Source organism: Myotis myotis, unplaced genomic scaffold (genome assembly GCF_014108235.1).
Source record: "Myotis myotis isolate mMyoMyo1 unplaced genomic scaffold, mMyoMyo1.p scaffold_m19_p_5, whole genome shotgun sequence".
Lineage (NCBI taxonomy): Eukaryota > Metazoa > Chordata > Mammalia > Chiroptera > Vespertilionidae > Myotis > Myotis myotis.
Genome location: NW_023416357.1, coordinates 454,545 through 476,206, shown reverse-complemented (window position 1 = coordinate 476,206; position 21,662 = coordinate 454,545). Strand labels below are relative to the sequence as shown.

Sequence of the window (21,662 nt, the reverse complement as noted above, 5' to 3'; positions counted from 1 at the left end):
GTCATATATATGTATAATATATATATTCGTACACACGTATATCTATATATATATATCTACATATATAAACCTGTTTTTCTTGTTTTGAAGAAAAGATAATAACTTCCTGGGATGCAGGGAGGATTGAATGAGATAATACTTATAAAGCCCTAAGCAAATTGCCTAGCAAGGTGTGTGTGTTTGTGTATATGTGTGTGTGTGTGTGTGTGTGTGTATGTATGTATGCATGCAGTATGTCCTTTTAGCTATTGTCTTAGCATGTAATCTATCCTAGAAAATGTTCCATGTACACTTGAAAAGAATGTATATTCAGCTTCTTTGGGATGAAATGCTCTGAAAATACCAATTAAGTCCATCTACTCTAGTGTGCCATTTAAAGACACTCCTTGTTGATTTCCAGTCTGGAAATCTATCCATTGATGTCAGTGTGGTGTTAAAATCATCTTTTATGACTGTATGTTTAATCTCTCCCTTTATGTTCATCAGTATTTGCTTCGTATCCTTAGTTGCTCCTCTGTTGGTGGCATAAATGTTTACAAGGTTTATATCCTTAGGTTGGATTGATTCATTTATCATCATGAAGGGTCCTTATATCCTTTGTTTTAAAGTTCATTTTGTGTGATAAAAGTTTTTTTTCCTATTGTTAACTTGCGTTTCTGTGTCATGTCTAAAAATCCACTGCCAAAGTTAAGGTCATGAAGCTTTACCTCTATTTTTTTCTGATGGTTTTATAGTTTTAGCTTTTCTAGTTGTCTTTGATCCATTATTGCATCTGTTTCTGAATATGGTGTCACTTGGAGTCCCAGGACCATTTCTTGAAAAGACTGTTCTTTCCCCCATTGAATCATCTTAAGTATTTTGAAGACTCATTTGGCCATATGTGTAAAAGTTTATTTCTGGACTCTCAATTCTATTCCATTGATTTATATATCTGGCCTTCTGTCAGTAGTACACACTGCTTTGATCATGGTAGCTTTGTAGTAAGTTTTGATAGAGAACTGTGAGTCCCACAATTCTAACTTTTTCTATACACACACACACACACACACACACACACACACACACACACACACATACTTTTAAATATTTGGGATCCCTTGCAGTTTCAGATGAATTTGAGAATGACTTTTCTGTTTCTCCAGAAAAGGTTGTTGGAATTTTAATATAGGTTATGTTGAATCTGTGTATCACTTTGGGTAATACTGATATCTTAACAGTATTAAGTTTCCCAGTCCTTGAATGTGGGATGTGTTTATATTTATTTGGTCTTTTAAATTTTCCTTCAGTAGTGTTTTGTAGTTTCTAGTGAACAAGTTTTATACCTTTTTGGTTAAATTTATTCCTAGATATTTTATTCTTTTGCATGTTATTGTAAGTAGAATTGAATTGTTTAAATTTTCCTTTTGGGTTGTCATTTGTACACCTGAGTTCTGAGTTATCTGTCATCCTGAAACATGGCTGAATTTATTAGCTCTAATAGGTTTTTTCTCTTTTTTTCCCACGAATTCTTTATAATTTTCTATCTGTAAGATCATGTCATTCTCCTTAAACTAGTCCAACTGTCTGTCCCAGGCTGGTTTAATATGCTGGGCAGCATTGCCATCAGCTGTTGTGTCTCAGCATGGCAGTAGTGGTGAAAGTGCTGGTTGCCGGAGTTGCCTGGACTTCAGGGTTCTTAAAATGGATCACAGTTTCTAGGTCTGTGGATATTACCTGTTCAATACCAGAGATATTGTTTACCCCTAATATTGTGGGGAGAACTGAAGTTTTTCATCGCCTGCTGTAGCTGTCCTGTGAGCCACCTTCTTTTTGTGGGCAGTTTCTTTCCGACTAGTGTGCACCTGTGCTTGCAGTTGGGCTCATGGCAGTTATCTTGTTGGAGAGGAAAAGGGGCCAAGCAAGAAGTGCACACATGTGGGGACGCAGGATGGCACCCAGAGGTGGATCTTTTTGTGTTTATCTTTCTGGAGGTTTGGTTAGCTTCTTGGATACATGTATTTGTGTGTTTAACTAACTTGATAAGTGTTTGTAACCATTCTTTCCTTAGATAACTCTTTATGCCTTTTTCTCCTCCTTTTTCCTTCTGGAACTTCTATGTGTACGCTGTCCCACAGATCTTTTCAGCTCTGTTGGGTTTTTTTCTTTTCTTCCGGCTCCTTAGACTTACAATTTTAAGTTACCTCTCTTCAAGTTCTCTGGTTCTTCTGCCGCAAATCTGCTATTGAAACTGTCCAGTGAAATTTTCATTTCAGTCGTTTTTTTTTGACTCCAGAATTTTTCTTTGGTTCTTTTCTATAATTTGTGTCTTTTTTGCTGCTCTATTTGTTGAGACATTGTTCTGGTTTTCTTCAGCTCTTTGTATTTCAGACAGTTGAGGGCTGTGTTTCATCAGGGACAGTTTCTGCCAATTCTTTTTGCTTGTGAATTGGCCATGCTTTCTTATTTCTTTGCATGATTTTTTTTTCTTTTGTAGAAAATTGAACATTTTTAATATTGTAATTTGTTGACTCTGGGAATGGAATATTCTCTCTCTACCCCTAATCCTCGGTTGCCTGCTGTGGGTTGTAGTTGTTTATTCAGTAACTTTTCTCAATTATTTTTGTAAAGCCTGTATCCTTTTTAGGTTTTTTTTTGTTTTTGTTTGTTTTTTTAATTTTTAGAAAGAGAGAAACATTGATGTGAGAGAGAAACATTGATCAGTTGTCTTTCTTGGGTGCCCTGACCAGGAATCAAACCTGCTATCTTTTGGTGCGCAGGACAACATTACAACAAACTGAGCCAAACTGGCCAGGGCAGAGTCTGTATTCTTTGGCTTGGATAGCCTCTGACTCTTAGCTTGTGGTCCCCTAGTGGTGTTTTTTTTTGTTGTTGCTGTTTTTAAAAAATAAATTTCTATTGATTTTAGAGAGAGGAAGGGAGAGGGAGAGAAACAACAATGGGAGAGAAACATAGATTTTTGCTTCCTGCACGTTCCCTACTGGGTACTGAGCCCACAACCCTGGCATGTACTCTGCCTGGGACTTGAACTGTTGAGCTCTTGGTGCATGGAACAGTGCTCAGAGCCACACCAGCCTGGGCTGTTTTGTTTTGTTAACAAGGATAATGTTTTAATGAAAAAAATTTAAAGAAATTAGTGCAAAAAATAAAAGTTTAAATACACCAGGATTAGCATATTATCTTGTGTAAAGTATGCAAATCCTCACAGCTGAGACAGGTTGCAGTCTTCTTTTTAAACCTTTTTATTGAATTTATTGGGGTGACATTGGTTAATATAATTATACTAGAGGCTCAGTGCATGAAATCATGCACAGTTGGGTTCCCTCTGCCTGGCCGGTGATCAGGGCTGATCAGGACCATCTTGCCCAGGCCTGATCTGGCCGGTGGCCGGGGAGGGACTGCTGGAGGGCTCCAGGGCATATCCAGCCCTGTCTCACCAGTCCCGATTGGCCAGACCCCAGCAGCAAGCTAACTTACCGGTCGGAGCATCTGCCCCCTGGTGGTCAGTGCACATCATAGTGACCGGTTGGTCGAGTGCGGAATGCTCGGCACACACTTTCCCTCCAGCCCCTGGTCTTGGAGACCTCATGTCTTTCCAAGGCTCTGCTCACCCTCTGCAGCTGCCACACGAAGTAAATTGCATCGTGTGTGTGTGTGTGTGTGTGTGTAAGTAACCCTTTGCAGGCTCCGTGTGTCTTTACTTCACTGCAGTTCCTGTTACCCCAACATAAGGAGACACCCTCATTATCAGGTAACACCATCATAGTAAGCCCCCTGCTCAGCCTACTGCAGCGGTTTTAAATAGGCCATGGGTTGCCCTAGATCAGTGGTTCTCAACCTGTGGGTCGCGACCCTTTCACAGGGGTCGCCTAAGACCAACGGAAAACACATATATAATTACATATTGTTTTTGTGATTCATCACTATGCTTTAATTATGTTCAATTTGTAACAATAAAAATACATCCTGCATATCAGATATTTACGATTCACAACAGTAGCAAAATTACAGTTCTGAAGTAGCAACGAAAATAATTTTATGGTTGGGGGCCACCACAACATGAGGAACTATATTGAAGGGTTGCGGCATTAGGAAGGTAGAGAACCACTGCCCTAGATGGTTTGGCTCAGTTGATAGAGCCACGGACTCAAGGGTCCTGGGTTCAGTTCCGGTCAAGGGCACATTCCTGGGTTGCAGGCTCTATCCCCAGTAGAGAGCTTGCAGAAGGGAGCAGATCGAGTCTCTCTCATCATTGATGTTTCTATCTCTCCTGCCTTCCTCTCTAAAATCAATAAAAATAAATAGGCTATGAATGAAACGACGCTGCTCTCCATCCATCCTATCCCCCCTCACACCCTCTTTTGTCTTTGCGGTTCCCCCCCCGCCCCCTCCCCCCACACACACGCACTCACTCCACTGGGGTCTGTAAAATAGGGTCAGGATTTCTACTTCAACGAAGGGCGACGTGGTCGGGCAGTGTGGGAGGCGCTGTGCCTGCCAAGCGGAGCCTCCAAGGAGAGCTGGGGAGAAGGAGGGAGAGATGTGGAGCCTGTCCCATGGGAGAGGCCATGGGCTCCTCCGCTGCCCCCACCCAGCAGCTTTTTTTTTTTTATTGCTTAAAGTATTACAAAGAGTATTACATATGTCTCCTTTTTTTCCCCCCTTGACATTTATTTCCCCGGCCTCCCCTACCCCCCAGTGTCTTGTGTCCATTGGTTATGCTTATATGTATGTATACAAGTCCTTCGGTTGATCTCTTACCCCTCCCCCTTCCGCCCCTCAACACTCCCCAGCCTTCCCGCTGTAGTTTGACAGTCTGTTCGATGCTGCTCTGCCTCTGTATCTATTTTTGTTCATCAGTTTATAATGGTCATTATTATCCATAAATGAGTAAGATCATGTGGCATTTTTCTTTCATTGACTGGCTTATTTCACTTAGCATAATGCTCTCTGCCGGGAGCCGGTCTACCCTTGCTGCTTGACACAGTCGCTGCAGGGAAGAAACATCTGCACAGCTTATGTTTCAAGGGACCTGGCGTATATGGCATATGTTTGCTCCCCTTCTTAGCGCTATGTGTTTTAAACAGGACCACCTCCCCCAGAAAGGTTGTTTCCCCAGGTGGGGATTTTTCCCTGGAGTTGGGGATTAACAGGACTAAGGAAGGGAATAAATCAGTAAAACTCCTTAACTAAGTGCCAGGTGGGTAGTTAATCACTTAAACTACAAACAATCATGCTTAAGCTACATAATCTGGTATAAATACAGATGTAACAGGAGACTAAAGACAGAACCTGGCTGGAGAACCTGACTAGAGAAATGATAGTTTGTGGCAATGTTTGGGTGATTGCAGATTGTTTTTGTCTCCCAGAGAGAAGGTTGGAGTTGCTCCAATGTAGGGGATTGATAAATTGTTTTGGGAGGCTCTGCTTTAGGTAGATAGGGGATTTTGGAAACTCAAATGCCTTCAGCTCAAAACTATTCTTTTGTCAAAGTGGTATATTTTGGAGTGGTACATCTTGATCTCAACAACACTTTTGTAAATGCTATCACATGAACTAGTATTTGCTCTTTGCTTTTTTCAGAGCATGAAAAAACTTCTGCCATTAGCTAGTCATACTTTATTCTTTAAGAACTAGATTTAGCCAAAACTGGTTTGGCTCAGTGGATAGAGTGTCGGCCTGCGGACTGAAGGGTCCCGGGTTTGATTCCGGTCAAGGGCATGTACCTGGGTTGCAGGCACATCCCCAGTAGGAGATGTGCAGGAGGCAGCTGATCGATGTTTCTCTCTCATCGATGTTTCTAACTCTCTATCTCTCTCCCTTCCTCTCTAAAAAAATCAATAAAAAAAAAATATATATATATAAAAAAGAACTAGATTTAAATTACAGTTCATTGAAGACATTGCAGAAATGTGTAGGTAATGTTGATGGTTGTCTCTTAGGGATAGTGTTCAGTACACAATTTCTCACTTAACCATCATTTTGGATGAGACCCTGTTTAAAATGATAAGCTTTAAATTATTGGTTAATTTAAGTTCTCTGGAGTTTCATGTGAATTGTCATTTGGTACAAGTTATAAAAGTAAATTTTCATTCCTATTGAGTTATTAGGATTATAATCTTAAGAGTTTCAACAACAAAAAGTTGTTGGAAAAGTAACATTCCATCACAAAGCAGTTTAGTATTTAGCTTCATGTCAAAATCCTATATAATAAAAGGTTAATATGCAAATAGACCAAATGGCGGAACAACCAAGCAGCCGGTAGCTATGACGTGCGCTGACCACCAGGGGGCGTGTATGGAACATGGCGGGTGTTGGCTGTGGTGGGATGGTGGAGCAGGTGAGTGGGGGTGCCAGACCAAGGCGGGGCTCTGGTTGCTGTCATTGGGGCGAGCCTCTGGTGGTTACCGAAAAATCTTTGTACTCATGCACTGTAGTCCTGCCCAGTGCTCGCACCTGCTGCTGGTGCTGGCCCTGATCGCCCCTGAGGACTTATTCCCCCCCCCCCCCCCCCCCCCGCTCCTGAGGGGCCATCAGGGCAGCAGCTGCTGCTTGCACCCGCTAACGGCACCAGTCCTGTTTGCACACGCTGCTGGTGCCAGCCCCAATTGCTCTGCGCCGTTAGCAGATGGGACCGGGGGCCGCGGCAGGAGGGTCCAGGCAGGGGCATGGAGGGTGGGCCGAGACCCTCCCCTGTGCCTACCGCAGTCTCGCAGTCCACAGTTCCTTTCAAGGTGCATGAATTTGTGCACTGGGCCCCTAATAGATAATAAAAATCCTTCATACAGTCTAAAACACTTTAGATTTCATTTTTATTTCAGAAGACTTTAAAAAGTAACAAGATGTAGTAGAATTAGAATGTCTGAATTTTTATATAGTTCACTAGAAGCCCGGTGCACGAAGTTCTTGCACGGGTAGGGTCCCTAGGCCTGGCCGGCGATCGGGGCTTTCTGGCTGCCGGCTGGTGGCTGGGGCCTTCCTTCATTCCGTGCTGCCCCCTGGTGGTCAGCGCACGTCATAGCAAGTGATCGAACTCCTGAGGGGACAATTTGCATATTAGGCTTTTCTATATATAGATTTTGACTAGGTATGCTCTTAAAAAAATCTCACATTTGTTTCATAAGTGTTTTCTTGGAATTGTGTCAGGCTTTTCTAATTTTATCAATGTTTTTCTGTCCCTGGTTCTCATGAGCATTTAGCATTTAAACATTTTTATTACTATAGTGAGTTAACTAGTTATGTCTGTTTTTTTGTATTTGGCTACTCTTTAACCTATCTTTTTTTTTTCTAAATATATTTTATTGATTTTTTTACAGAGAGGGAGGGAGAGGGATAGCGTTAGAAACATGGATGAGAAAGAAACATCCATCAGCTGCCTCCTGCATACTACCTACTGGGGATGTGCCTGCAACCAAGGTACATGCCCTTGACCAGAATCAAACCTGGGACCCTTCAGTCCGCAGGCTGATGCTCTATCCACTGAGCCAAACCGGTTAGGGCTTAACCTATCTTTTAATAGACCAGCACAGTTTGGGATAGTAGATGTAGAATATTTCTGTAATACTCTGAGAAGTTTTTAAGAAGTAGGATAGGAAATTGATAATAGCTTTAAAAAATGATGGGCATAGCACTTAATATTTGACAGAAGACTTGTTTTTTCCTATATTTTTATTGATTTTATTTTATTTTTTAAAATTGTTTTATTGCTTAAAGTATTACAAAGAATATTGCATATGTCTCCTTTTTTCCCCGCCCTTGACAATGCCCTGGCCTCCCCTACCCCCCAGTGTCTTATGTCCATTGGTTATGCTTATATGCATGCATACAAGTCCTTCGGTTGATCTCTTACTCTCCCCTCCTGCCTCCCAACCCTCCCCGGCCTTCCCGCTGTAGTTTGACAGATTTTAGAGAGAGATGGATAGAGAGATAGAAATATCAATTGGCTGCCTCCTGCACACCCCCCACTGGCGATTAAGCCTGAAACCTGGGCATTTGCCCTGACTGGGAATGGAACCTGTGACCTCTTGGGGTTCATGGATCGAGGCTCAACCACTGAGCCACACTGGCCAGGTGACTTGAAAAAGGAAGATTAACAGTAGTAGCGATCATTTCATTTTTAACATTTTTCATAGTTGAGATTATTTGTGAATATAAAACACTTGTTATTATTAAACTTCGGCATCTTGATGTTCAGAAAATCTGATTTCTTCATTGAAATGAGTCTAGTTGTCTACTTGGCTTCTGCCTTATTTAAAAAAACTGAATTTACTGTGTTTAGATTGTACTGGCAACTTGAAAGTTTTATTGATGCAGTTGAGAGAGGCTCCCAAAAACTTTAATTTAGAATTCAGATTGGTAGTTAGGCTAGATTTCTTATTCCCTGCTGGGTGGGGCAAGAGTAACCATAGATGGTGTTATGTGCGTCCTATTGTGTGATATCAGGAGACACTGAATGTCTAGTCTGTGATAAGGCCATTTTAATTGTTAAAAAATAAGCTTTATTGAGATGTACTTTTTACAATAAAATTAGCTAGGTTTAAGTGTACAATTTGATGAGTTCTGACAAATGTACATTTATATAACTATCACCACAATCCTAGATAATACCCTATTACCTCAGAAATTCCCTCCTTCCCTATGCACTCATTCCCCTCCCCAAGGCCCTCCACCCACCCTATTGGTGCAGCTTCTATCACTTGCCTTTTCTGGAATCTCATAATAAGTGGAACCTTGAAGTATAAGATCATTGTAACTTAAAGGAACACAGAGTAAGAAGGTCATTTTGGCCAGGAGCTGCAGGTCTAATTCCTTCCATTTTTATGTGACAGGGACTTGCCATGAGGTGTTGAAGCCTTGTTTCATTGAGTCGGAGAGACTGGACCTAAATGGCGCAGCATGACTTTGCTCCAGCCTGGCTTAATTTTCCCACTCCACCATCATCAACAAAGGTACTCTTTCTCGCATCTTTCTCTCTTCTTTTTGTCTTTCTGTCTGTCTCTTTGGTCACATTCTACACAAGTGTAGTTAAAACGTGAAGGCCTAATATTTTTGCAGAGAAATACTTTTTGTATTAACATTTAAGTTAGTTTTTATTTCATCTATTGGTTTTTATTATTTAAAAAATCAGTTTTCAGTGTACCATCATCATATGAAACCATTTACTTCTAAGTTGTCTTTTGTACGAATAAAAGTTTCATAAACTATTTCAAATCTGTTAGTATATTGAATATTACTTTTGCATCCTACCTTTTTCTATATTATTTTTCTGATAAATTGCCTTACTTTGAGATAATGTTCGTTGTTTTCTTTGTAAGTGAAGGTTTTTGAAGTCTTTCCATATAACTGGAAGACTTCTTTTTTATATAATCAGTGAGACTTTGAATGGCACATTACTAAAACTTCAGGAGTGTTGAGGAGTTTGCAATATTGTTACAATATCAGGACTCACTAATCTAAGAATTGTTCATTTTACTAAACTACCAAAACAGCATAGTTTGTATGAGGGACTTTGGAATTGTTAGAGGCAATCTACTTGGTTTAATAGCTGTCATCCACTTCTTTCCTTAATTTGAAGAAATCAAGAGAGGGTCTTGATCATCTGCTGCCTATTAATAAAGCTCTACCAGGTTTTATGAACAGTATTTAAAATAGCTCTTACGGGAAAAATTTTATAATTTGGAAAGTTGTTCCCTTATGAGGACTTGTTAGAGCATAGTGTTGGCTATGATATGTTGAAAAAGCCGCACTGGAGTGACAGAATTCCTAGGCAATAGAATTTTCATGTTTGAAGTTGGATCTTAGTAATCACACCTTTTTTATGCAGGTTGATTCACTGGAAGGCTCATTGACTTGCCTTTTGTCATGAGTTAGTGTGAGCCAGGGTGCTTTTCCTGTTCTCTTTCCATAGGACTCATCTTTGGCATTCCATTTCCTGTCCTGTAAAGTGGGATTTGAACTTGGTTGGGAATGGAGACTTCTACTGATTAAGCCACTGGGATCACCTCTTAGTTCAGACTCTCTGTTTACTCCTTTCTCTCTGATGTGTCGGTTTCTGGAATTGCTGCTTAATTTTTCCCCTCAGCTGCTCTCATCTGTCCCTTTAGGGGGCTCATTTCCTTCCAGGCTCACTTCAGAGCTGGGATACATAGAAATTTTCTGCTTCCTTCTTCTCTGTTGTGCATGTTCTCTGAAATGAGTATGACTTGTTTTTATTTGTAAGCAGATCAAGAAAATTACCAGCACCTGAAAAGTTAGTTGCAAAACATGAAAACGTTTGAGAATAATTCTTCATTCAAATGTTAATCTGTGGTTGACAGAGACTGACTTTTATGTCTGGTGAAACCCTGCATTCTGGAACCTGACTCTTGATCTGCATGTAGGCCCTCATAAACAGTGATGATGACTTTGAGAATTGGGATCGCCTATTCTAAATTTTCACTGACTTATTCTAAATTGCCTTCAGAAAATGGCATCAATTAGAACTCTTAACCAGCAGTATTTGAAACTATCTCCTTATACTTTACCCAAAGTAGTTTTGATAAACACAAACACACACCTTCCAGTAATAACTTTTTATATGAATTCTTATTACCTTCTGTCTTTTACTTTCATCTCAAAATCTCTATTTATGGACTCACATTTATAATTAACCTGTTTTCTACAGAGCCCTTTTAAATCTTATGCTGTATAAGTGGAATAAATAATAATTACTGCTGGGTTCTCTGTTTCAACTTAAAGGAATTCTTTCATATATTTGTTTGAAAGGATGATACAAGGATTTAAGGGTAAAAATATTTTCAGAACTTTAGTAGTTTTCTGAGGTGTGTAGAATTTTAGCGCCATCATGTGGTGAGATTTTAAACTGCATTGATAATATCTGGCATAAACACTTTTGAAGTGTTTATTGGGACCCAGTCAGAAGTAAATTTCAAAGAATGTTTTTGTATACACGTAGGTATTACTAAAAAGCATACACCTGTGGTGCACTAATATTTCCTGTTGTCTTTTTAAAAAATACATGTTTTTATTTTTATTTTTTAAGAGAGAAAGAAACAGATGAGAGAAACATCATTGATCAGATTGCCTCCAGCATGCCCTCCCCCACTAGGGATAGAACCCACAACCCAGGCATGTGCCCCGACTGGGAATCAAACCGGTGACCTCTTGGTTCATAGGTCAAGGCTCAATCACTGAGCCACACTGGCTGGGCTATTAAGGTTTTTTGTTCTTTTTCCATTAAAAAATGCAAACTGGCACAGATTTCATCACCTTTTAATAGGTTCTGACCTGCAATTTGGGAAAAGTAACATTTTTATTATTATAGGAATGCCAAACTGAAATGGTTGTAGATAACTAAAAATTTAGGTTCCTTTTTAGATAAGCCTTGTTATCGATACTTCTTTCCCATCATCTTACCTTAGGAAATACAATGAAGTGATTGGTCCTTAGGCTGAAGCATCCTTTTACCAGTTAACTGCCACAATATTTTGAATTTAATTTAAAAAGGTCTGCCGCTTGTGTCTATAGATGCTTATGGCATATAAATGATTCAGTGCAGTAATTGTTTGAAAAAAGAAAATGCCAGGGGTGCGGTATTAAGAGTAGATGGGTGGTAGGAAAGTGAATAGGGATTTTTTTTCTTTTTAAACAAAATAACACGTTACGAGATTCTGCTATAGTCAATACATTTTCATACTCGTAGTCAATATTCTGTAGTTATTTAAATGGCTAGAGCATAGCAATAGTGCTTTATTGATTCTGTCGTGGTAACATTTAAAAAACAATGATTGATTCTGTACTTGTCAGTGGTGTTAGCAATGTGAGCCTGCATGAAAAATACGTGCTATTTAAACTTTAGGCCAACAGAAGATCAGAAAATCCAGTCAGACTGGTAGCTGAGTTTATTCACAGTATCAGAGTTTGTATAGTATTCAAACTTCCTGTTTACTATGTGCAGTTTTTTGTAACTGACTCAGATATTCTAAGGAATCCAGAAAAAGAATGAAAATGTGCAAGAGAGAGAGAGACGGTCTCTTCCTTGTTCATTGTATCATCTAATGTTTCTTGAGGCGTGACTACATACCAGTCACTGTGTAAAATACTTTCTATGACAAAAATCGTAAGCAGTAGATACTCCGGCTTTTCCTCATTTACAGATGAGAGCACAGGTTGAGAGAGATGAGTAACCTGTCCCAGAGGTCTTGAGCGAGGACAGGAATCCCTGTGTGTCTGGCTTTAAGTGCTGTCAGTTTAGTAACGTTCTTTTCTTGATTGCTAGGTAGTAGACTAATTTTTAGAAACGAAATACCAGGATGCTTTTTTTAAAAATATATATTTTATTGATTTTTTACAGAGAGGAAGGGAGAGGAATAGAGAGTTAAAAACATCGATGAGAGAGAAACATCGATCAGCTGCCTCCTGCACACCCCCTACTGGGGATGTGCCCGCAACCAAGATACATGCCCTTGGCTGGAATCGAACCTGGGACCTTTGAGTCCGAAGGCTGACGCTCTATCCACTGAGCCAAACCAGTTAGGGCCCACTTAGGGCTTTTATTCATGCACCAGAATATATTTTTATCCTGGTTTTAGTAAACAAATAAGATTGCTTTTTTTCTTCCCCCTCAAGGATGGCATCTCCAATATCTTTCTATAGTCAGTACACGGGGACCTAACTCTTCTGTGGCTATATAATCTTGTATTGAGTGGATCTGCATGGATTATTCAATGAGTACCTATTTATGGACTAAATTGCAGGAATATATTTGTAGAGTAAATTCCTAGCAGTAGAGTCACTGGATCAGAATGTTTTTATATTTGGTAGATAGTGCCTAATTACTCTGGGAAAATTGTACCAATTTATAATCCCATCAAAATATTACAAGGGGGCTGGTTTCTTTTTTTTTTTTTAATTTTGGTGATGCTGGATGTTTTCACATTTTTAAGTCTGTGAAATTGGGTGAAAAATTGTACTTTATTGAGCATATTTTTGTGTTAGGAAAAATTTATTTTTTTAAAAAAAAAATATTTTGCTGATTTTTCACAGAGAGGAAAGGAGAGGGACAGAGAGTTAGAAACATCGATGAGAGAGAAGTATTGATCAGCTGCTTCCTGCACACCTCCTACTGGGGATGTGCCCACAACCAAGGTACATGCCCTTGGCTGGAATCGAACCTGGGATCTTTCAGTCCGCAGGCCGACGCTCTATCCACTGAGCCAAACCGGTTAGGGCTAGGAAAAATTTCTAAGAACTTCGTTAATGCAGTCCATTTGTTAATGATTTGTAATAGCTTTTCATATTGTGGGATTTGCTTGCCATTAATATGGCACATATTTTTCTACAATTTGTCTTGGTAATTCTTTAAAAATGTAGAAGGTTTTAGTGAAATATTTAAATGTATGGAGAAGTGTAGAGAGAATTGAGAGAACACTTAAACACCCACAATACTCATATCTTAATATTTTGCCATATTAGCTGGAAATAAAACATTGTGTATAGTTGAAGTCCAGCTTACTTCTTTATAACACTTGTTTTAAAAGTCTTCATTTTCTCCCCCACAGGTAGTCTCAATGCATGTTCTTTAATTACTATTCGCTATGTGAATGTTAATAAATAGTATTGTTTTGCATGTTTCATGCTTTTATATAAATGATTCATTTATATGTCTGCATCTTGCTTTTACATTAATCCTGCCTTTGAGGTTTTTTTCCATGTTGATACCTGCAGATTTAGTGTAATTGTAGAAAACTCTGTCTCCTGTTCTGCCTTGCGCCTCTGCCACCTTTCATCTGTCCGTTCGGTTGAGGTGGTTTCTACCTTTTGGCTCCTAGAGAGAGCCCTGCGTTGAGTGTTCTTGTAACGTTTCCTTGTACGTGGGTAAGAATCATCTAGGCCAGTGCTCCGTAAGCTCTAATAAAGTGTGATAAGATAACCCTGGGGTTTTCTTAAATGCAGGTTCTGATTGGAGTAGGTTTCAGGGTAGGACCCTAGTTCTAAACTCTTCAAAGTGATGTTGATTTTGCTTGTCTGTGGACCAAACTTCTCGTAACAAGGCTCTAACCTGTAGTTAAAAGAAAAATTGCTGAGACTTGATTAGATATTGCCAAATTCTCTTCCATGTGGTGTACTGAGTTACACTGCTGTATGCTGCATATAACCATTTACATTATACTCCTGCCAAAATTTTGTCAGAGTATCAGAGTGAACATTTTTCCAGTCTTGGCTATAAGATGCGTTTTCATTGTTCTTTGACATTAGATTACATTTCTGTGAATTGCTTATTCACATTCCTTTTTTTTTTTTTAAATCTTCATTTGAGGATACCTTTCCATTGATTTTTAGGTAGAGTGGAAGGGAGAGGGAGAGACGAGAGAGAAATGTTGATTGTGAGAGACACATCCATTGGTTGCCTCCCGCACACACCCTGAGCAGGGCCAGGGATTGAGCCTACAACCCAGGTATGTGTTCTTGATTGGAATAGAACTGGGACCCTTTAGTATGTGGGCCGACACTATCCACTGAGCCACACTCACAAGGGCTGTTCACATTCTTTATTATTTCTTTTGGGTTGCTTTGTTTTCATATTGGTTTAAGAAATATACACATATATATTTATATGCGTGTATATATGTCATTTTAAATGTCTTATAGTTTTACTTTTTTTTTTTTTTAGTCTTACATGTATTTGGCTAGATGTATGCAGGTGCATTATAGTACTTGTTGCTATTTTATTTATTTTTAAAATAGGTTTTTATTGATTTTAGAGAGAGGAAGGGATGGGGGGGGGGAGAGAGAGAGAGAGAGAGAGAGAGAGAGAGAGAGAGAGAGAGAAACATTGATCGGTTGCCTCCCACAAGACTGAACCCGCATCCAGGATGCCTGCAGAAGACAGGAGATAGTCAAGGACTTTGTCTTTCAGGGCATAGCAGACAGCACGAGGCCTGAGGCAGCAGGGCAGCTGGCACCAGGAAGTCCCATGGGGCCATGTGAGAGAGAGGGACCACGTTGGGGATAGGTAGTGGATTACCATTGCAACTGAGGAGCTCCCCTCCCTGTCCTGGAGGAAACTGTCACATAATACAACCCAGAGAAATGGTCAGAGCATTCAAAACAGTTCCAAGTTTTAACGGAGATTAATAGTTGGTAGTGGGAAAAACCAGCAACTTTTATAAATAGTTGTTTTATACACTTCTAATTTTTTAAAATCATTTTTATATATTCTTTTGATAATTTTTTTGAACATTTGTTTTGGGGAAAGAGGACAGCACTTAAAATAGAACTGTAGCTTTAATTGCCATAATTGTCAATATTGAAGAAAACCTTGAACTATTTGAATCAAGTACTATATGATACAGAGTATTACATTTTGTTATAAAACCCATATTTTGCCTCGTTCTCTTTATACCATTTTACCTTTCAAATGTTGGGGTGAGTAGAGGTAGTGGCCAAACTCGTTCTGAATGGGTTCCTGTTTTCACAAGGTAGAAGAAAGGAGACCCACAATGGGTCCATCTTACAAGTTACCAAACATTGACATAACTACAACATTTTCTAACCATTTAAAATTCTTGGAAATAAAGCCAGAGAGTATTAGTTTTTAAAGTTGTATTTAGGTTTTATATATATGTTTACCTATATGCTTATAATTTGTTTCAGTCCTCACTGAATTTTGAGAAGCATTCTGAACACTTTTCATGGACAGAAAATCGTTATGATGTGAGTCGTCGGCGACACAACTCTTCAGACGGCTTTGATTCTGGTATTGGACGTCCCAGTGGAGGTAAAATTTGCTAAGGAATGATAGAATTTAAGAAAACTTTTTTTCATATTATTTTAGGAACGTTTTGATTGTCATTCAGACTGTAAGTATAACCATCTTTGAATTTGTAATACTTTACCATTATCAAAAAAGGTAACTTTGGAAGGAAAGAAAAAAATGGATGGCGTGCGCATGGGAGAAATGGCACTGAAAACATAAATCATCGTGGGGGATACCATGGCGGGAGTGCCCGTTCTCGGAGCAGCATTTTCCATTCTGGAAAAGGCCAAGGACTGCACGACAACAACACCCCTGACAGTGAGCCAGGGAGGAAGGAAGACAGGAGAGAACGCAAACAGTTTGAGGCTGAGGATTTTGTAAGTGTCTTGTCATTTTAGTGCAAATGTGGTTTTTGCAAGTGCTGTTGTAGCACAAGCTCATTTTCTACTGAGAACACAGGTCCAGTTCACAGCTTTCCGTCCCGCCCTCCTCCTGTCTGTGTCCTACTCACCATGGGGTCTTTAAAAACTTTTTTTTTTTCCTCTCTTTTTTTTTTTTTTTGGTCTTTAAAAACTTTTGATAAATTTGTCATTTTATTCCTTATAGAAACCTATTTATTTTAAATATTATTTTTATTAGCATCAGCCTGCAGACTGAAGGGTGCCAGGTTCAATTCTGGTCGGGGGCATGTGCCTTGGTTGCGGGCACATCCCCAGTGGGGTGTGTGCAGGAGGCAGCTGATTGATGTTTCTGACTTTCTATCCCTCTCCCTTCCTCTCTGTAAAAAGTCAATAAAATATATTAAAAAATACATATTTTTATTGATTTCAGACAAGAAAGGAGAGGGAGAGAGAGAAACATCAATGATGAGAGAGAATCATGGATTGGCTTCCTCCTGCATGCTCCCTGCTGGGGATCAAGCCTGCAACCCGGGCATATGCCCTGACTAGGGATGAACCGTGACCTCCTTGTTCATAGGTTGACGCTCAACCACTGAGCCATGCCAGTCAGGCTCCCTATAGAAATTTAAGCAATTGCCCTCAGAAATAATGCTGAGTTCTAGTGGCCTGTTTGCAAGTGCATCATAATACTATTTTTAGAAAGCTGGTACATTTTTGGAAAGACTATTTTACCAGTACATTTTACTTAAATTGCCTCTCTTACACTTGATTACTTATGTATGACTCTTAATGAATCCCAGGATAGCTCTCCTTTCTTTCAGCTACTTTCTCCATTCAGAAGTTTCTTTGTGGTCAGGAAAGGAAAACTAATTGTTAGCCTAGGTCAATTACTACTAAAAATAAGTATGAACTAATTAAAAACAGAATTTTCTTAATTTTTCCTATTGGTAAATCTCACCATGTGGCTGGCTTATCTAAACACTATGTTTCAAGTTACATAAAAATTGACCTAGTGTACACTCTTATCTAGTTCTTGTGATTCATTCCGGTAATTTCTTTTTGTGTATATGTTCATTCTTCATTCAGCATTCGAGTGGTTCTGAGTCCTAACTGTTCTTGGTCTTCAGAATACATAGGTGAATAAGATAGGCAAGGTCCTTTACTGTTAGTGAGTTTATATTCTTTTTGGGACTTTAGGCCATAAAAAGAAAAAATGATTAGTATTTTGCAGAGAATTTAGACAGGAAGTGATTGGCTACTCTGGTTTAGCAGATCAGAAGAGGTTTCTGCAGGGAAGTGTCTTAAGCTGGGACTTGGAGGAGTGAGCTTTGTTACGACTGGTAGGATGGGGAAGAGCTGGTAAAGAGTAGTGTTCGGTCCCAGTAGAGAGAGAGGAAGGGGTTTTAATTGAGTAGGACTCTTGCCTGTAACATAAAACATTTTAGTTTAATTACAAATGCACCAGGCAGCCTCTTTGGAGAAGCCATGTGAGTTGGTTTTAGTTGATTTGAAGACGGTTCCAGTAGTTAGACCTTGAATGGGTTACAGTGAGAGCAGAGACCAGTTAGGAAGTGGCCGGCGGGAGTTGATCAGGAGGAAACAGTTTGACTGGGTGGGAGCTGTGACAGGCGAAGATACATGGTTTGAGATGTAGTTTGGTGATGGTTTGGGGGGAGGGTGGAAGTGAAAGAACATGACAGATTGGATTGAGGTCAAGGAAGTGGTGAGGGAAAGAGAAGGACAGGAATTATGCTTAGGTCCTGTAACCTGGTAGCCTTGGAATCACTCTACCTTCCCGTTTCGGTAGCCCATTTTATCCACTCGATAGTTACTATGAAATGGAATTTTTATCATCTAAACAAACCAGAAATGATAATCGTATGCTCTCCTAGTGTTGTGAGGGTTAAATGAGTAATATAAGTAAATCACTTCATGAACAGTGCCCGACACATAGGCACTCAGCACAACCTAGCTGCTGCTGCTATTATTATACCCCACCCCCACTTCCAAGACGGCCGGCATCAGCTATTACAATCCAGTCCTGGCATACAGACCTGTAACCTGCTGCCTCATACAGAGGAGCCTGGAAAAGCGCATGTAACTGCCGCCAGTCCTCTTGAGTTTGTATCAAGGAATCCACTGGTTTGCATGCATGCCCTTTGGAGCTTTTGGTAATGTCAGTAGAGGATTCTTTTTTTTTTTTTTCAACACATGTTAAGCACCTTTATGGCATGGCAGGCTGTGTTGCTAGATGATATGGACCATATCTGATGTAACTAATGGAAATTTAGGACTTGAGATGGTAAACATATCTACTAAGATTAGCTTTAGAGCACACATTCAGGGCTCAACTCCATTTCTTTTTTAAAAATATATTTTTATTTTATTTTTTAAAATATAGTTTATTGGTGTTTTACATAGAGGAAGGGATAGGGATAGAGAGTCAGAAACATCGATGAGAGAGGAACATCGCTCAACTGCCTCCTGCACACTCCCCACTGGGTATGTGCCCGCAACCAAGGTACATGCCCTTGACCGGAATCGAACCCGGGACCCTTGAGTCTGCAGGCCGATGCTCTATCCACTGAGCCAGACCGGTTAGGGCTAAAATATATTTTTAATGATTTTAGAGAGGAAGGGAGAGGGAGAGATAGAAACATCAATGATGAGAATCATTGATTAGCTGCCTTTTGCACGCCCCCTACTGGGGATTGAGCCTGCAAGCAGGTCATGTGCCCTTGACTGGTATCAAACCTGGGACCCTTCAGTCCGCAGGGTGATGCTCTATCCACTGAGCCAAACCAGCTAGGGCTCCGTTTCTTTTTAATATTATGAGCATCACTTGTTAAAATAAGAATTTGCACTTCGCTTTGAGAACGAGTTGCTCACTAAAGCATCCAGTAATGAAAGCAAGAATTGGGGACAGTTTGATTTCCTCTTCCCTGCTCTTGACCTTATGCTGAGAAAGGGTCTCTCTCAGATTGATGCAGAGACTGATTCTCTTGTGTTGGTGGTTGTTGTTTTGACACTTTTCTCTGATGCATTTGGGGATGAGGGAAATATTTAAAGACATTTTCCTTGTTTTCTAGTGCTAGGAGGGAGGATAGATAGTAACCATTTTAATAATGAGCAGACTAAGTTGAAAGTTAGGGCTATGATTATAATTATTCTGTAATCGTTGAGATAATTATGTCAGGTTTTTCAGAATGATTTTGAGGTTACTTTTAAAAGGATTTATTTTTTTTAAATGTGAGAGGTTAAACATTTTTTGTGTTGTTTTCATTCCAACTTTCTTTCAGCCGTCTTTAAATCCTGAATATGAGAGAGAACCAAATCAAAATAAGTCTTTAGCTGCAGGTGTATGGGGTAAGTAATTTTTTATTTATCTTTGAGGGGTATAAAATATTATTTGTAGGTTTTACTTTTCTGTATTTTTAAAAATAAATAGGTCAGAATTAAATCTTTTATTTTAAATATGTTTTGATGTGCTTAGCTACAAAAGGGTGGCACTTAGCTTTTAAAAACAAGATATTAGAGATAAAAGAAGGTTTTGAGTCGAAGTGATTGATTTGCCCATGTTTGTACCATTAAGTATACTCACATGAATTTTTAAAAAATGGTCATAAGTTAATGTAATGAATGGATGTCATTTTGAGAGTACCCCAATCATCATCTAAAGAAAAGATTTAGTTTTAAATTAATTTTTAGTTTTTCAAAGTTGAAAACTTAGTTAACTGGAAAGATACATACTTACAGTCATACCTATGAAAATGGTTACACATAGAGTATTAAATATGTATAAATTTGCCTATGGAACTAGTCTGTGTTTGAAATTATTTGCTTTTTGATTGTCAAAGCTTAATGACAGTTTTTCTGGTAATTCCGTTTTCTTTAAAACTGCTTAGAGGTTAATTTGATAGCATCTTACAAAAGATTTAAACTGCACTTAGTATAAATTAGACAGCATTTTAAAGATTCAAGTGAAGTTTAAAATAATGGAAAAATTTATAATATAAAGATTTGATATCTGAAAAATAAATTATTATTTGATACCAAATTCAAAGGTGGTGTATTCACTTTGGAACTTGTACACGATCATTTGTATGTTTCTACTGAAAATCAACAACTTATCAAAACAAGGATTGTGGCTATGGCAGCATACTAGTCCTAACAATAAAGGCATTATTTTAAACTTTGCCACTTCCTGTGCTGTTCTTTATTGTATTTATGGGGTGATACTCTGGGGAATTATTTTGTTTCTTTTGATCTCCAGATTGATTTAAGGGTTTTTGAGGGTGGGGGTGGGGGTGGTCAGACACTTTTGTGAGAACCATGTGAATGGCATTGTTTTTTCTGTATTGCAAATTAGTATTTCTACCACTCTCCCCAGGCCTACACGCCCAGACACACACATACCCAACCAAAACAATCTCCCAAGCTCCTCTCTTAGGTATGTTTCCTTATTATTCAGTTTTTCTGGGAACAGCTGATTGCATAAGAATATAGAATCACCTGGAAGGTGTTAAATAGATTCTCTAAGGAATTAGGAATGATTTGGATTTGATTAGAATGAAAGTACATAAAAAGTCAAGAATGTCAGCGAGCATTTGTCATATAAAATTACCTATAGATACTATTGGTATTGATCCTTTGTTAATTTAATAAGTTTAGAGGAAATGATTTAAAGGCAAATACATCTTTGAAAATATTGAGAATACAGTGTGTTAATATAAGGATTTTGGGTCTACTATTTCAGGGTTGGTGTAATAAGGATTTTGAGCACTAGTTGAAAGATGTTTAAAAGGAAGATGTACTCTTTACTGTGTCTTAGGTAAACTGAGAAGTGTATCTGCATTAGAAAACAGTGGTTAATTGTGGCTTGGTTAATTGGTAAATTCCCAGTACTTCCCATAGGAATACAATGAAACTTTCATTGTATGGCACTTTATTATTCCTTTCTCACTTCCCCCCGGGTTCCCAAATACTGTTTTACCCATTGCAACATTTAAAATAGCGATTGTGTTCCTGAGGAAGACATGAGAATTTAGGAAAGACTTCAGTTGAACCTTTTCTAGTGCTTCTTTCCAGGTAAGTAAAAATTTAATAATGGAAATGAAATGCCTATTAAAAATAAATCAGTTTGTCCCTGAAATTATTTTTTATAGATCAAATATTGCAAGAGTCTAAACATACATCTCAATTTTAAAAAGACCTTTTGGGAAAGTAATTAAGCCATTTAAAATGTAGTTACATAAGCTTGATTCTATTTAGAAGCTAATTGGATTTACTGGGAACACCATGCAGCTCGTACCCTTGACCTTAGCCAGGGCCGCTGTTGCTGGTGCACAGGGTTAATGCTCTCTATATCAGTCTTATTTCCATTCGTTAATACTGTGAAACTAAATCGAAGATTCAGGGTGTTTTAGTGTGCCTGTGGGAATTTTAAAATAATTTAGTTGTGTGATTTTGTTTGGGGGGTGAGAAGAGATAAAATGTTAGGTTTATTA

General features: G+C 38.9%; 1 protein-coding gene across 6 annotated transcripts in view; it reads left to right on the top strand.

Annotated features, from left to right (window-relative positions):
- Window positions 1–21,662, top strand: part of GPBP1 (GC-rich promoter binding protein 1) — a 48,288-nt gene that overhangs the window by 11,777 nt on the left and 14,849 nt on the right. For 4 of the 6 annotated variants that reach the window (XM_036307837.1, XM_036307836.1, XM_036307839.1 and 1 more), the window contains exons 3-7: window positions 8,826–8,945; window positions 15,652–15,775; window positions 15,908–16,131; window positions 19,455–19,521; window positions 20,546–20,605. In XM_036307837.1, the coding sequence (XP_036163730.1) occupies window positions 8,883–8,945; window positions 15,652–15,775; window positions 15,908–16,131; window positions 19,455–19,521; window positions 20,546–20,605 (538 nt within the window). In that variant the 5' untranslated portion in view covers window positions 8,826–8,882. The remainder of the gene's footprint in view (window positions 1–8,825; window positions 8,946–15,651; window positions 15,776–15,907; window positions 16,132–19,454; window positions 19,522–20,545; window positions 20,606–21,662) is intronic. The other 2 variants (XM_036307838.1, XM_036307840.1) reach the window with 1 other exon arrangement.